This window comes from Leucopleurus acutus, assembly GCF_964270905.1.
Source record: "Leucopleurus acutus genome assembly, chromosome: 1".
Taxonomy (NCBI): Eukaryota; Metazoa; Chordata; class Mammalia; order Artiodactyla; family Delphinidae; genus Leucopleurus; species Leucopleurus acutus.
This window is the reverse complement of record NC_139142.1, coordinates 75,148,410-75,164,293: the sequence shown is the minus strand read 5'-3', so window position 1 is coordinate 75,164,293 and position 15,884 is coordinate 75,148,410. Positions and strand designations below refer to the sequence as shown.

Sequence of the window (15,884 nt, the reverse complement as noted above, 5' to 3'; positions counted from 1 at the left end):
GAGAGTCAGGAGTCCAAAAGTTTTATTGGGAAGTAACACTTGTAAAAAGAAAAAGGGAAGAAAATGGGATTGGGCAGGGAGAGCTGTCCAAAGCTGTCAGTGATGCAGACATGACAGCCTCTGCCAGACCACTGGAGAGTTCCATAGCAAGAATCGTTCATTAGTCCCATGTTCCCTGGGAATGGCTAAGCCCTGTACCACCCACCACCTTGCTTAGCCTTTGGCCAGGGGTTTGGAGAACAGTAGGACAGCTAGAGGCTGTCAGCTAACCAGGTTTCTTGCAGCTAGGTAGCCAGTTCTTTCTTAAAGGGACATCTCTGAAGTAGCACACCTCTGTATCTGCCAAAGGGGACTTGACGTACCTTATGTAAGTTTTTATATGGTAACTGCATTGGTCCTTAGGTTGTCATATGGATTCAGTTAATATATTTCAGCATGGTTATTAGGAAAACTGAATGTAAGAGAACTGTACGTCCCCGCCCCCTTCTCTCTCTTCGTAACATGAGTTAGTTATTTCCCTTTCTGGAATCCCACAGGCCACTGTGTCTATCACAGTATTTACTACCATGATATAAAAATGTTTTCATTTTTCTTCTTCCTTGACTGAGCCCCCTTAGGGGCAGAAGTTTGTTTACCTTTGTATCTACCCAACACTTGGTCTCTGAAACAAATCCTCAAAAATTAACTGAATGAATGAGTGAGGAAGCTGTCTCTTGCTTCTTGTACTAGTAATTTTTTATCCATCTAGTTTGAACTGAATCCACTGTGTATATTTCAGGTAAAGCGTTTCGCAAGCTGCATTTCTTGACATATTCATTTCAGCAGGTTAGAGTTAATTCACCTTCCAAAAGGATGATCAAATGAGAAGTGCTTGAGAGTAAGAAATGGTGGGGTTGAGGGTGGGGATTGGAGGGGACTGCAAGAAGGAAGAAACTGAAGGCTCTAAGAGAGAAATAAACTAAAGGTGAAGAGAGAAAAGTAAAAGTTGTAGGTCAATGAAAGAATAAAAAGCAGGAGAGGAAAAAGAAGAATGAAAAGGAGACAGAAGGGAAAATAAAGTAGAGCTATGAAGGAGTGGGGTGGGGAGTCCAGCTCAGTGCTGACCCGCCCAGGGAAGCACCATTAGCAGAAGCCTCACTGACAGCTGTTACCATAATGGGAACTGGCATCTAAAGAGAGGGCAAGTCTAGTTTAATTAGTTAAATGGCATTATCTATGTCCAGTGGGGGTAGGGGAGGTAAAGGGAATAGAAGGATTGGTGACCTACCTCCTTCCATAGGCTGAAAAGAAAAACAGATTTATAAAGCTCTGGTAAGGAATTAAAAGAGACAGGAGCTGTTTCTTCTCCAGCCGACTTCACAAGATTGCCATGTCCTAGTCACTGGTACCTTTAAAGCGGGACGGGTTTAAAGTTGCCTCCAGGAGGCAACTAGAATCAAACCTCTGTTCTTTACCTTGAATCGAGCCAGTAGGTTTACTCACCTTTCCCTTCAGTCTTCCAGCCAGCCTCACCACTTCAGGAGTCTTTAGTATGTAACAGAAAGCAAGCACCATTCCTGACCACTGGTGGTTAGCACTGAGACTGGGATTCTGCCGACCTGGGTTCTTAATGCAGTTCTGCCACTGATTGGCTGAATGTCTTTAGGCAAATCATTTTACCAGTCCCATCCCTTTAGCATGTGGTTTCAGTGATATAATCTTACAAACGAAAAAAAAAAAAATTCCGGAGAATGTTCTCTTTAGGAAAGCAAGGTCTTAAGACTCAAATCTGAACCTTACCATGTTGTGGAGAGACAAAACAAAACAAAATATATATATATATATTCTTCATTTCATTCTCCCACCCCCAATGCACTTCCTCTGCTAAGAATTCTCCTTTATATTATCTTGTTGGTAGAAATTACTAGGGTTGAATTTTTTTTTCCTGTTTATAACATCAGACCTCAAGTATCATAAAGATGAATTCATCTTGGTTCTGCAGATTAACTGATGTCAGCTAGGCTGGCCTACAGGTCAGGATAGATAGATAAAGAAACAGCTTTCAACCTCCAAACAAAACAAAACAAGTAAAATAAAATACAAAAGCCTGGTGGCGGAAGGTTCTAGGCAAAGAGAAAACGTGGACAGTGGCTATAAACAGTGAGCAAATCCCCTACCTTTTGAGAACACAAACACCATTTCTACAAGGAAATTACATTCACTGGAGGTTGTTTCAGGACAAGGCTGAGCAAATTAAATATTTCAACACCATATGTTCAGCTTTGGCAGGAGATGTAGGTGGGAAGGGAATCTCAATGTTAGGGAATGCTCATATCACACCCCAGCTGGCTGTTGAAATGAAATAAGGAGAAACACACAAATATTTGGTTAAGACACCTTTAATGAAAAGGGAAAGACACTAACATCTCCGTTGTCTGCTCTTCACATTTTACTATGTTAGGAAACTGGAGCCTACACCTTTGGAGGAGGAGCCATCACTCAAGTCAGTCAATAGCAGAACCCTCACTCCCTCCTCCTCAGAACTCCGGTTCCAAATGAGCCTATGTTAAAAGTAAATACTACATCTCATTACAAAACGGAGAGGCAGGGAGGACAGCACCTAGGGCTCATCTCCCGAAGTCTGGGACTCTAAGAACCAGACAGTGGCAAAGACATAAGCCCCGGTCCGTGGACAAGCAAAATGGGAAGGAAGTGGACCTTGAAAGAGGAAGATGAGGAAAATACAAGGGGCCAGGGAATAGCGGAGGGAGTTATCTAAAACTAGAAGCACACTAGTGCTAGGAAATCCCCCATGATCCATGGTGCATTGCTGCACACTAAAGTCACCATTAGTTCAAAAGAACATTCATGAGACCCATCAACCCATCCAATTAAGAGTTTGAGGTCCCCTCCCTTATATCACACCCCTTTCTTAATCACATAGGTTCTCAGCAAGCCCTATGCTTTAGCAACACTCCTAAACGCTCCATTATTCCTTCAGCTAACCCTCATCAACAATGCTTGTTAAAGATATGAACTTCACCTTTCCTTCCCCAAAATATCCATCCCATGGGAGACCTCTCAGCAAGAAATCCACTTGTTTCCTAACTCAGAGGCAAGGATGAAAGATACGACAAGCTCAAAATATCTTGGCATATTAACCAGCCAACACCTTTGCCTTAACGTGACGAAGGCACATTAGTGCCTTACTACTGGGAAGAGTGTCCTATGCCCTTCGTTTTCTCCCTACACCCTGGGGCTGAGCCACCAGATACTGATATTGTTGCATCTTCATTGTCGGCACCTTCTGGAGCAGGGGGAAGGAGAAGAAATGTACAGTTTGCTACTTCTCTTCTATGATGGGCTTTCTCAGGCACTGTCTTGGATGCCAGAGGCCAAAAGAAAAGGAGGGGGGGGAATCTCTTTTCCTTGGCTTCTCTGGATCCCATTGCTGGAGGCAACTTCTCAGCCACAGTTCCTGGGCCAAACAGCACTGGTGGTGTGGGGCCTGAAGGGGTAGTGGAGATGGAGATGGAGCTGGAACTCTGGGGCTTGGTGGGCAGGTCACTTGACAGTAAAGCCGTGTCCTGGTTTCAGCAAGACAGGGAGCCCACCCTCATCAGCTGGGCAGGAATGCCCTGGGACGAGAAGTCCTGCAGGTTGACCTGGTCACCAGAGCGGAGTGGCCCTAGGCCCTCCAGGGACAGCTGCTGGCCCCTTCGGGCTGGGCTATAATTCCAAATGTGGGTGCTCAGATGCACCTGCCACAGGGAAAGGGAAAGGAGAGGGTAGAAGGGCCATTCCCAGGGAGGGTGGAGAGGGTTCTTCTTGGGAACGTGAAAGCTGTAGAGAATCTATTTTCCTCAGGTACAATGAATGAAGAGGAAAGAAAAGTTTCTCAGGGGGCCACCCCCCTGTAAGCACAAGGATTTCAAAGCTCAGGGATTAGAGAAAAGCCACTAGGGACACATCATATAAGAACCTAGAGAAATAGACAAATAAGGGCTCACAGATCTTGGAGGTCCTTCTACAGAGCTCTCAGTTTCTGCCCCCGGGGTCAAGGGGCAGCAGGTTCAGAAAAACAGGCTCATGGGATCGTGGGGTCATCTTTTCGGGGAAAGGGGGAGAGCCCTGGGGAAGTGATGGAGGATGAGCAGCCAGGGACCAAGGAAAGAGCAGCAATATTCTGAGGGCCGTGGGGGGCAAAGGGCTGTACCTGGTGGTGAGCCAGCAGCATATGCTTCTTGAGGGTAGCCCGTTCGAGAAAGCCCTGCCTGCAGAAAACACAAGTGAAGAGCGGCCCCTCCTTGGGGTGGGTCTTCTGATGCTCCTCCAGAGCTGCCTGGGTGGGAAAGGTCTGGCCACACACCTCACAGGCCTTTCTGCTACTGCTCTCTCCGGGCTCCTTTCTCATCGCTTCCTGCAGGCTCAGCTCCTCCACCAAGGTGGGGCTGCTGCCTTCCCCTTCTAGGGCCAACGCTGACACTGGGCTGGGGCTCCTCTCCGGTTTGCCCCCCTCTTCTGTGCCTCCTGCAACATCACTGCCGCCCTGCTCCACTGGCTGCGTTCGATCCAGGCTGTCAGGCGGCGGCGGCGGCGGCAGAGAAGGCTGTTGAATCGTTTTCTCATTACTGTCCATCTCCTTCCCAGCTGTGGCCACTGCCACCACAGTTCCCACTTCCTCCTCTGCCCCGGAGGCCTCTTCTGAATCACCACGCACTGATATCGCCTTCTCACCTCCACTCTCGGAGCCTCTCCCTGCCAGGGAATCTTCATCAGTCACGTCTTCCTCTTCTTCTTCGTCCTCCTCTTCCTCTTCGGACAACTCCTCTTCTGGGGATGGCTGCTGGGATGGCTGCTGGGGGAAGCTCCCCGCCCCTGAGACTGCAGACTGCTCAGGGCCGTTCTCCTGGGCAGTTCCCCCACCTTCAGGGAGCGTGGTACCACCGTTGGGGATCTGGCCCCCCAGGTGCATCCGAACATGCTGCTGCAGAGTAACAGCATTGGTGAACTTCTTCTGGCAAATGGGGCAGGAGTTCTGGGCCCGGGCAGCTGGACTAGCCTTGTGGCCCACGAAATGTGCACGCAGATTGCCCCGGGTAGAGAAAGCTCTGCCACACACTTTGCATTTAAAGGGCCGCTCACCTCCATGTTGGCCGTAATGCAGGCGCAGCGCTCGAGGACAGCTCAGCACCCGAAGGCAAATGACACACTGGTTAGGTCCCGATGAGGCTGAGGATGAAGTTGCAGGGGCAGAGGTTGTGGAGGCTCCCGAAGCAGTAGAGGCCACTGCCACGGCTCCTTGACGGTCAATCTTCTCTACCAGTTGCTGCAGCTTGGAGGTCTCAGAGGGTGAAGCCCCCAAGGGCTCTAGCACATAAGGAAAGGGGAAGCTACCAGTGGACTTAAAGTGGTTGGTAAGCAGGGCCCAGCTGGGTAGCGAAGTCACCAGCTTACTTAGCTGCATGCGGGTTGCTGTGCCACTTTCTGCCACCCCGGCGATGGCTGAGCCCTCGCTCCCGGGTGGGGTGTTTTCATCAGCTTTACTCTTTGGCTCTACCGCTTTCATGAGCACGAACTTATTGAAAGCAGGGAGCGCAGGAGCCGTGGCTGTGCCTGCCCCGGTGGAGAGCAGCGTCAGGCTCTCTGTGGCACTGAGTGCCGTGGTGGAGGCCACCAGAGGCTTGCGTTCCACACCACCACCTGGCATGGCCGCCTCCTCCTCGGCCTTCTCTGGTGGCACGGACATACCATAGGGCAGGCCGCTGCTGGTGATGACGTAGTCCAGATGCTCTGGTACCGGGTGAGGGTTCATCTGCACGTGCGGGTACTTCTCCCGATGCCGGTGGAAATGCACTTTGAGGTTGCCACGCGTGGTAAAGCGGTTGCCACAGACATTACACTTATAGGGCCTCTCACCTGTGTGGGAACGCAGGTGGATCTGCAGGGCACTGTCACTGCCAAATACTTTGGCACAGAAGCGGCATTTGTGCCGTCCACCAGGCTTCTCCAAGGGACCCATCAATTCCCCATAGCCCAGCTCACCACCTCCATTCTTTGGCTTCAGGAGCCCTGGGGAGGCAGTAGCCTCGAGGCCCCGGGCTGCCCCAAGACACTGTGCTGCCAGAAGTCCCGTGGTGCCTGGGAATGCCAGATGAGGCGAGGCAATCAGCTGATCTGTGCTGCCTGACAGGGCCGGGGAGGGGGCAGGGGTGGGTTTGTGGCTTCGCCCGACCCCTCCGGCAGCAAAAGGGTGCTGTGACCCCAGTGGATGATAAAGGTGGAAGAAAGCCTGCTTGGGTGTTTCCGCCCCTGAGGAAGAGGAGGTGGAGGAAGGCGCCAGTGTCTTGCCAGTTTGGACAGGCTTGATGGGGCTGAAGAGGGGGAGCAAAGGCTTGGTGGAGGAGACGGCGGCTGTCCCAGGTAACTCGGAGGGGCTGGAAGGGGTGCCCACTGTCTGGCCTAAGGAGCCAAGCAGCAGCACCTGCCGGCAGATTTGCTCAGTCATCTGCATCTGATGGATCTGCCGCTGCTGCAGTACCCGGAGCTCTTCCAAGATCAGAGGGATGTTCAAGTGGCCGCTGCCTACACCTGGAGGCGGAGGAGGAGGTGGAGGGGGTGGTGGTGCAGGAGTGGATTCTGGAGGTAATGGAGTTGCTCCTAGCTTAGGGCTGGCCAAGATCAGGCCCCCACCTCCCCCAGCTGCTGTACCTGTGGCAGCTACGAGAAAGTGCCCCGAAGACTCCTCTCCCCTCCGCTCTGGGCCCCAGGTGGGATCTGTGGGTACAGAGGACCCGGAATCCGACGGGTTGCTCTGCTCGGCCTCCATGACCTGGGGACTGCTGTGGCCCTCAGGCCGGGGTTCAGAAGAGATCGAAGAGTTGTTGGGGTTCTCCTGGCCCCCAATTATCACCATTACAGGGGGGTCAGGAGAACATGCATTCTGGTGGGCGAGGAACTCAGCTGGGTCAGTGAATTGTGCGCAGCACTTGGCACAGACTTGGGGGTGGTCCTCCTCGCTAGCATCACCTGGGAAGAAGACAAGGAAAGAGCGTGGGTGGTGCGGTTTGGATGGGTATGCAGAGGCTGTAATTAACAACGAGCCCAGTAACCGCTAGTGGGGGTGGGGAGATGAGCTCACCATCCGGCTGGCCGTGCAGGAGGCTAGAGCTCAGTGCTGTCCCGCCTGGACAGGAGACTCGCCAGCACTGGGGGCCAGAAAGGAGGGGGAGCGGGCATGCACAAGCTACTCCCCCCCTCCACCCCCACCCCCCCGGGCCACTGGCGGGCGCAAGGACTGGGTGTGAGGACCGGGTCCTGTGCAGAGAATCGTGCCTTCTATCTCGTCCACCGAAAGTCCTCTCCCCGCCCCCCCGCGTCCCCTCCACCCCCACCCCTGCCCGGGCCGGGCCCTACCGCACCTCCGAGCTCCGCCGGCTCCCCGCAGGGCCCCCCGAGACGAGAGCTCCTCCCGGCTTCGTGCGCCATGGTTGTGTGGGAGGTGGAGGGCCAGGTGGAGTGGGAGACAATGGGTATCCGGATTGGGGGAGGCGGCAGTGGCCGCCGGGGCTGCGGCAGCTTCTGCACCCAGCGGCCCAGACTGCGGAGATGGAGATCGGCGGCGGGGGCAGGGAGCGGCGGAGGAGGGGGAGGGGAGCGAGGAGTCGCGGAGGAGGGGAGGAGCTGGAACGAGAAAGCTGGGAGAGGGGAGATGGGGGAGGAGCTGCTGGGGAGGGAGGGGAGCGAGCCCAGAGCCCAGAGCCCGGGAGGGTTTCCGGAGGCTCAGTGACAGGTGCTGTGGGGCATGGCGGGGGTCCACCTTTCCTTACCCTCTGCCAGCTCCCCCCATCTCCGGATGTCCTTGCCCAGACCTGCCCCCCTCTCCCCCCCAATCCCCCAGCAAGCTCAAGGGGGCACAGTAGGAAACACAGCCTTGCTCAACAGAGCAAAGCGACAGGCTTCTCTTATTTTCCTTTGGATAAAGGATCCGCTGAGCCTGGAAAACGTGGGCTCCAGAGAGGGTGGTCTGAGGGCCAGAGCGGGAGGGGGATCCCAGCACACCTACCCCTTACCTACACACACATAATCTGGTGCCCCCAAGATACCCCAAGTTTTGTCCTGTTTTCCTGACCTCCATTCCCACCCTACCCCCACCCCATCCACAAAAGAAGTTTCTCAGGGTGGGAGGCCGCTAGGTAGAATTTCCAAGGAAGTCGTTTCAGGACTCCTCTCTGCGTAACACTAAGCCCCTTTACTCCCCGCCCCTCCTCCCCCAGAATAATAGCTGAATGCGAGTTACTCCACAGGTCACCCAGCCCACACCTAATTTAGAGAGTTCATGCTTATTTAAGGGGCCATCTCCTATTTAGTACCCTCTTCTCTACCCTTCTTCTTCTTCCGTTGTCTTTCTCTGCCAACACAGCCACTACTGAGGACAGCTGGGTTTGGGGAGATGCTAGCCTGCAGAGGCCTACCTAGCTCTAACCTGGGGGGAGGGGAGCTTCTCCTGAAACAATGGGGAAAATGCAGTAGGAGGGAGTTACCAAGCAGCCTCTCAGTGCCTAAAGCCCCTTTTAGCCCCAACCTGGCTTGAACGCCTAGGAATGACTTAACACCTGCTCACCAGCACAGAGGTGGCCTCCTATTCAGGGAGAGGATAAGTAGGGATAAGATGCCTCCTGGACCAGGTACTCTGCATTCCCTTTCTACCTTGAAATGAGTCTTAATGGGTTTCCCACTTCCTTAAAAGAGCTTATCTAACTTACAGGAAATGACCACAAGTCCTTAGTTTTGTGGTTTGCCAAAGGCATCAGTAAATCCACATTGTTCTAATCCCTGTTCCAATCTTGTCTGGCTGATAAATTGAGGCGTGGTGGTCAGTCACACCATGCTATGCCCCCATTTCCTTTTTTGTAAAGTGGTAATGTTGTAGCTGTGCTATCTTCATCAGAGAAATATTGTGGGGATAAAATAATATGTATAAAATAATAATAACATGTATATATGAGACTTTAAACTTTGGGAGGAGTCCCAAATATTATGAATTAGAGAATTTATATTGTCAGTGGCAAAACAATCAAAATAAAATACATATATATTAAAATTAGATCTGTTTTTATGTTGCCTATTAATTTCTTATTTATTTATTTATTTATGGCCAAGCCGCACAGCTTGCACAGGACCTTAGTTCCCCGAATCCAGGCCCTCAGCCGTGTAAGCCTGGAGTCCTAACCACTGGACCGCCAGGGAATTAGCAATCTTATTAATTTCTGAGGCTGATATAATTGGCATATATCAAGGGTAGGAAGTCTTTTTTGGGGGGAGCTAAAACAATGTAATATTAGTAACGTCCACTTTCATTGAAAACATTGTACTGAATTATGTTTTGAAACTTCAGATAATCACAAGGGCCTTAACACTGTGGACAATGGCTCTGAAACAGATGAGCTACATGCTTCCAGGCCTGACCCTGACAATGAGGGAGAGGGGGTTCTATTTCAATATGGCAAGTCACAGGTTAATGCAATGTTGTCTATTTTTACAGATAAGAAAATGGAAGCTTGGAGAGGTTAAGTGACTCTTCCAAGTTCACACAGTAATTCAGTGAAGCAAGCATTCAGAATTTTGACTCCTGTCCAGTGCTTTCCCAAGCACATCAATATTGTGTGGCTTCCCTAAGCTAGAGAAAGGGCCCTGTGTAGCTTCTACCTGCCATTTGCTCTCTGGCCTCAGTAACAGAGAGGGAATCAGATGGAAGCTTTCTACTGAGCATTTGTTAATTAGCATTGAACATTTGATATCAAGTTGCTGTTTTGTCAAGTCTTCCGACAAGAAAAGAAATCCTTTTCTTTTCATCTTCTCCTGGGAAACACTGTCCCCTTTCTTGCTCTTTAATGAAACTTGCTTTCTGATGCGTAATTTGATCTGGGCTCTTCTTTAAGGTAAATTCAGTCCCTGGTGAAAGGTGACGGATCAACAGCCACCTGTAAGAGGAAGCCTCTATTTCTCAGCACTTTGCACTCACTGCCTATCCTGAAAAGGGGGGCAGGATTCTTAGGCAGACACGAATGAAGTCATAAACACAGGAATAAACTAAGCTGGTAATGGTGTCCCTAGATAGCAGATAAGGTAAGGTAAGCTATCCTGGGTCACATGTAAAGTCTGGGGTGGACATAGGACTGAGACAGGGACATGCTTGTTTAAATTTATGAAGAGCTGAAACGACAAGGAAAAAGGAAACTAAGTGACTCTCTAAACCTGGTAACTCATTAAACGGGAGAGGATGGCTGGGAGAACAGAGGAAAATTGGTGGGTAGCAGGGTGGTAGAGCTGAACACGGGTTCTCAAACTTTGCTGCCCATGAGAATTACTGCGAGAGCTTTTAAAAATCCCAATGGCCAGGCCGTACCCTAGACCAATTAATTCAGATTCCCTGAGGGTGGGATCTAGGCATCAGTGTTTGTAAAGCTCCTCAAGTGATTCTGATGTACAACCAAGGATGAGACCCACAGTACACATAGAGGCATGTCCTCCCCATCAAACCTTCCACCCTGCTCCTCACAAATCTTACCTGTGCTCAACTCGGCCAAAATTAGGATGTAGGCAAAATGAGTTGCTCAATGCAAAATCTTCCCATCGGGTTGCCTCTCTACTCTGACCACAGCCACACTTTGCCTCTCTTGTATCCTGCTTTCAGGAGCAGAATTTGACATGATATACACCTGTCTATGAATTTAAGTGACTGTATTGCCCTTCCCAGGGTATGTGCATCTTGAGCCATACTTCCAATTGTAAAATGAAAGGCTTTGTTCTACACAGAGTTCAAGCATCATCCAGCCGTTAAAGAAACAAGCACGCTATGTAAGCCCCTGCCTAAACTTAATGTTGGCCCAACACAGATTGGTAGTGTCCACAATTATGAGTTGATTCTGTAACTGCTGCTGTAGATAACTTCTAAAGGAGAATGTCTCATCTCCTCTTCCTTACTCCTCTCTCCTAAATACATACACATACTCCTTTGCTACCCACACCTAGTAAATGCACCCTTGGCCTGTGCAACACAGTGGACAAACAGGCACAAAGATTTATACATCTGGTGCTAAGTGAGAAAAATATATTTGTTTCCAGAATAGGAATATCTTAGATCAAACACAAAAAAGGGTGTTTTTTTTTTAAGGACGTTTTTCTGATATCAAAGGACTCGGCACTTGGTATGAATGGCACTTGGAATTCATACCATTTTGGAGCTGGAAGGGACTTTAGAGATATGACCTCTCATTAAGCACAGTGATTGAGAGTGCCAGCTCTGAATCAGACTTGGGTTAACGTCCCAGCACTTTCTAATCTTTGTGACCTTGGGAAAGTTTTTTAATTTCTCTAAGACTTGCATTTCTTTTAAAAATGGGGGTATAGCCACAAAAAGGAATGAAATTCTTATACATGCTACAACATGGGTGAGCCTTGAAAACATTATGCTAAGCGAAATAAGCCAGACGCAAAAGGACAAATATTGTATCAGTCCATTATATGAGGTCTCTAGAATTGGTAAATTCACAGAGACAGAAAGTAGAATGGTGATTTCCAGGGGCTGGGAGTGTTGGGTGAAGGGAATGGGGAGTTCTTGTTTAATGGGTATAGAGTTTCAGTTTTGCAAGATGAAAGAGTTCTGGAGATGGATGGTGGGGATGGCTGCACAACATTGTGAATATACTTAAAGCCACTGAATTGTACGCTTAAAAATGATAAATTCTATTATGTATATTTTACCGTAAATTTTAAAAAATTTAATGGAGGTAATAATAGCAGAGTTGGGAGGAATAAACAAGAGGAAATATATAAAGGGCCTAGCACAGTACCTGACAAATAGTAAATGCTCTGCAAATAGTAGCAATGAGTATTATTATTTCAAGTCTAAAAGCTGAAGCCCTGGCAGAAAAATGGGCCTGCCCAAGGTCACAAAGCTTCAAGGTACAAGCTGGATTGAAAACCAGGTTTTCTGCTTCCTTATCCAGTGCTCTGTTGCACCCTCCCTGAGTTACTTTCTATCTACTCAGAAATGTTTTCTTTTTCACCCAGGAGTCCCTAGGGCTGAAAGGCTCAGGGATCAATACCCTGAGAGGCGATGCTCTCTACCTCCAGTTCTAAAGAGAACAGAACCCTCAAAACTCTATTTTTGCCTTCCTCCCCCTTTTGCTGCTCTTGCTGTCTGCCAACTGCCATTTCTCCCCCTAGGTCTGTTTGGCTGTTGTCCTGGTTTCTCCTTCTCACTAAATATCTGGGTTTCTGATCGTTTCCTTTATTTCCCAGATGTACTAGTTTACATTTTCCCAATTCACATCCCTTATATTCTCTAATCCAGATTTCTAGACTCTGTAGGGGAGACAGAAATTTTTTTTTTCTCTCCAGAGTTTTTAAGCAAATAGACTATTTCCCTCTCATCACTTATGTGCAATAACTATCCTGGTAGGTTTTGGTGTTCTGGTCAGGGAAGCTGAGCAGAAACAGGGTGGGAAAACAGGTTTTTCGGACTGTGCCTTGGTGATATCTTAGGTCACTGCAGAGATGAGGCTTTTAAAATGTGCAACAAAGGCTCAGCATTTGCTTGTCACATATGGTAAACATTGCTTAAAAGAAGGCAAAGACTCTTGAAAACCTTAGTGGCACCCTAGCTTACTAAATAAATGTCTGCAGATGGTCATGATGATGCCCATAGTTCCACAGGTATACCTGTAAAAGGATATGTGTAAGAGCCCCCGAACCAGAGCCCTCCCTACCTAATTTTGGGGCATGCAGAACAAGAAACAGTCCCTGGGGCGGAACGAAAACTCAGGAGCCTGAAGATCACATAAATGAATAGAAACCCTATCTATATATCTTATAAAAGCAGGAAGGAATTTAGATTTTCATATTAGCCACCTCATCTTACAAATGAGACCCAGTGACACGCCAAGTCATACAAGTAGCCCAAGGATCTTTCAGTCTCTCAGGAGAATTCTGAAGGCAGATCTTTCTTAAGGTTACTACTGCTTCCTTGCTCCTTAACATTTATGTTTTCAACTTTTATGGCTCAAAGGCAAAATTTCAACTGAAATTTGTTGCTGCCAGTGAGTTCAAGCCTGCACTGTTTCTATGGGGTCGGCTTTGCAGCAGCGTCCCCGTGGCCCCAAGTGTTCACAGCCACAAGTGGGAGCTATAGTTCAAGGGGCTGGAAAATCCCCTTAGGGCAGTTGTGAACGATTTCTTGTGACTCCCTCCCAGATTCTTCCTCAGCAGCGGTATAGGGAATGGGTGAACTGAGGATGTGGGAAGAAGAGAGGATGGGGGGGAGAGGAGAGGATGCCTCTGGGTTGGAGGGGATTCAGCATTGTTCCACAATCTAACCAGCAGGGGAGCAGGACTGTAAGGCAACTCTGAGGCTCTGGGGGAAGTCTCCTGTAGAGCAGGAGGAGGAAACATCCGGCCTGCAGCAGCATTAAGGGGGGGCTAACGTGTCCCAGGAGGGAAGGATGCCTCCTCTTAATATTGGCACAGTGGGATCCCAGGAAAGCACTGACTTGAGGGGTATGTGTTCTACCCAAAACAATATGTCTGTTAAGGTTGTTCCGTAGCATGTTGTGAACTGATTTGATCTCAAGTCCTTTTTCACAACAGGTGGAAAGGTAAATTTAATCCATGTTTTAGTTTTAGCTACTACAAATACATTATCCTAGAGCTTTTCATGGCACACATCTCATAAAGAAATGCTGAAGTTCGCCAAGAGGCTCCCGAGCTTTGGTCATATTTCAGCACTTACAGGAAGTGCACTGTACTCACATATGATAATAATAATAATAATAATAATAATAATAGACTTCCCTGGCAGTCCAGTGGTTAAGACTTTGCCTTCCAATGCAGGGGGCGCAGATTCGATCCCTAGTCGGGGAGCTAAGATCCCACATGCCTCACGGCCAAAAACCAAAACATAGAACAGAAGCAGTATTGCAACAAATTCAATAAAGACTTTAAAAATGGTCCACATCAAAAAAGTCTTAAAAAAAAATACATATTAAGTACTTATTTATGCTAGGGACTGTGCCACATGTATTAAGCACTTATTTATGCTAGTTATTTTTCCAAGTGTATTAACATGTATTAACTCAGTAACCTAATGAGGTAGCTAGTATATTCATCCCTATTTTACAGATGAGGAAACTGAGGCATAGAAAGGCAAAGTACACCAACAAGGTCGCACAGCTAACCAAGTGGTAGAGCCAGGATTTGAATCCTGAAAGTCTGCCTTCAGAACACTTGTGTGCTTAATCCTACACTGTGTTGTTGGGTGAATCAACTGTTTGCTAAATAAATAGTTTATCCCTGAGCCAGGACTTTCAGACTTTCACAGTGTGAACATATGTAGCCATACCATATTGTCCCAAACTTGCTCGATCCTAAGAATTACCTGGACATTTGCAAAGATACAGATTCCCAGACTCTAGCCCAGATCTACCCACAAGCAAGAAAGCTTGGAAAACCCTAGTTTAGGTGGAGTGAGCACCACTAACCCTAAATGTCATGAAATCTAGGTTTCTGACCTGACTGTACCTTTGTTTCTGAGGCTTTGGGCAATGTCACTTCTCAATACCGTAGTTGCTCTGTTGGCTGCCTCTTACTTACTGGAATGTTATAAGAATACATGAAATTTCCCCCCCTCATAAAGAAAATCTGTTACTTAAACAAATGATCATATCCCCATAAAATGATATGCATGTATCAACAAGTATGTTAACTCATACACTTTTTTTAGCTTGGCTTTCCTTGAAACACAAACCTAAGCCCCTCATCCAGAACTTTCCTCTAGCCTCTACTCCAGGTGACACAGATACACACCCCAAACCAGGCTGCATCTGACCGACATTAGCTCTCTCCCTCTGGGAGCTCTGATCTGTTCTCTGCTCAGCCCAACAATGAGAAACTTTTTTCTCTTCTCCCTCAGGGGACCCTTCACGTTTATCCAATTCATTCTCTTGCAACCCAACTCTCCAGAAAGAAAAGGGGGGAAAATCCCACCCCTAAGAGACGATCTTCAGGTCTGAGGAGGTTACTTAGCAACGGCACAAAGACCAGTGAGCAAAGGGGGGACCTGGGGAGAAAACTCTTGGGTGGGGAAACAGAGCCAGTTTGAAAACTCCATTTCATCCAGAGAAAAACAACACAGAAAACACAAACATAATCAACCCTGAGAAAAGCCAAGCGGGGCTTCTCCCCAGCACAGGTCATCTCCTTACACGCTGCATCTCAACTCTTTCAACCCCCCAGCGACCAAGTTCTCCCCCTGGTTTTGCCCATGGCCCGGGTGCCCTCCCCTTGCCCTGGCCTGACCCACACAGGCTTGGGCTCAAGGCCCCCCCAACCCCTCCCCGGCACCCACCGTTCTCAGACGCGCTGGGACCTTCGCAGTCCGAGATTAACTGTTGGGGTTTCCGCTGCTTTCGCCGAGACATTCCCGGGTGGAGAGAGGTGGGACGGGGAGGGGCAACTCTCACTTAGTCTTAACCGGGGTGACCTGGTCTGGTCTCCCCCTTGGGTCTGAAGCCAACTGATGCCTCTCCCCCAGTGCCAACCACTGTGAAGCAGAGATGTTCTCCCTTCCAAGGGACAGACAGACAGACAGACAGACGCGCGCGCTCTGATTCTCTGTCCCTGACTCTCTCTCTCTCTTCTCTCTCAATCTCTGCAAGTCTTTAAAGGGGAGACGCCCCCTTTTTTTTCTTCAGCTTCTTCCCTACGCTTCTGCAGCTCCCATTGTAAAAGCAAAAATCCTAATCTTTCCGCACACTCTTTTCTTTTGTACTGCAGAGGAAAGGATTTAACCCTCTCCTCCCTGCCCAGGCTCCCGGCCTTTCCCTGTGCTGTCTGTTCAGAAAATG

At 48.8% G+C, this 15,884-nt stretch overlaps 1 protein-coding gene across 2 annotated transcripts; it reads right to left on the bottom strand.

Moving 5' to 3' along the window:
- Positions 1-4,066: 4,066 nt before the first annotated feature.
- SALL2 (spalt like transcription factor 2) lies at positions 4,067-15,458 on the bottom strand (the record flags this gene model as incomplete). 2 transcript variants are annotated; one of them, XM_082835058.1, is made up of 2 exons in its annotated part: positions 4,067-7,008; positions 15,386-15,458. In XM_082835058.1, the coding sequence occupies 2 exons, from the start codon at positions 15,456-15,458 to the stop codon at positions 4,067-4,069; spliced, it is 3,015 nt and encodes a 1,004-aa protein (XP_082691184.1). The 2 variants fall into 2 exon arrangements, with proteins under 2 accessions (XP_082691184.1, XP_082691185.1); XM_082835059.1 differs by lacking the exon at positions 15,386-15,458 and adding an exon at positions 7,401-7,467.
- Positions 15,459-15,884: the final 426 nt, after the last annotated feature.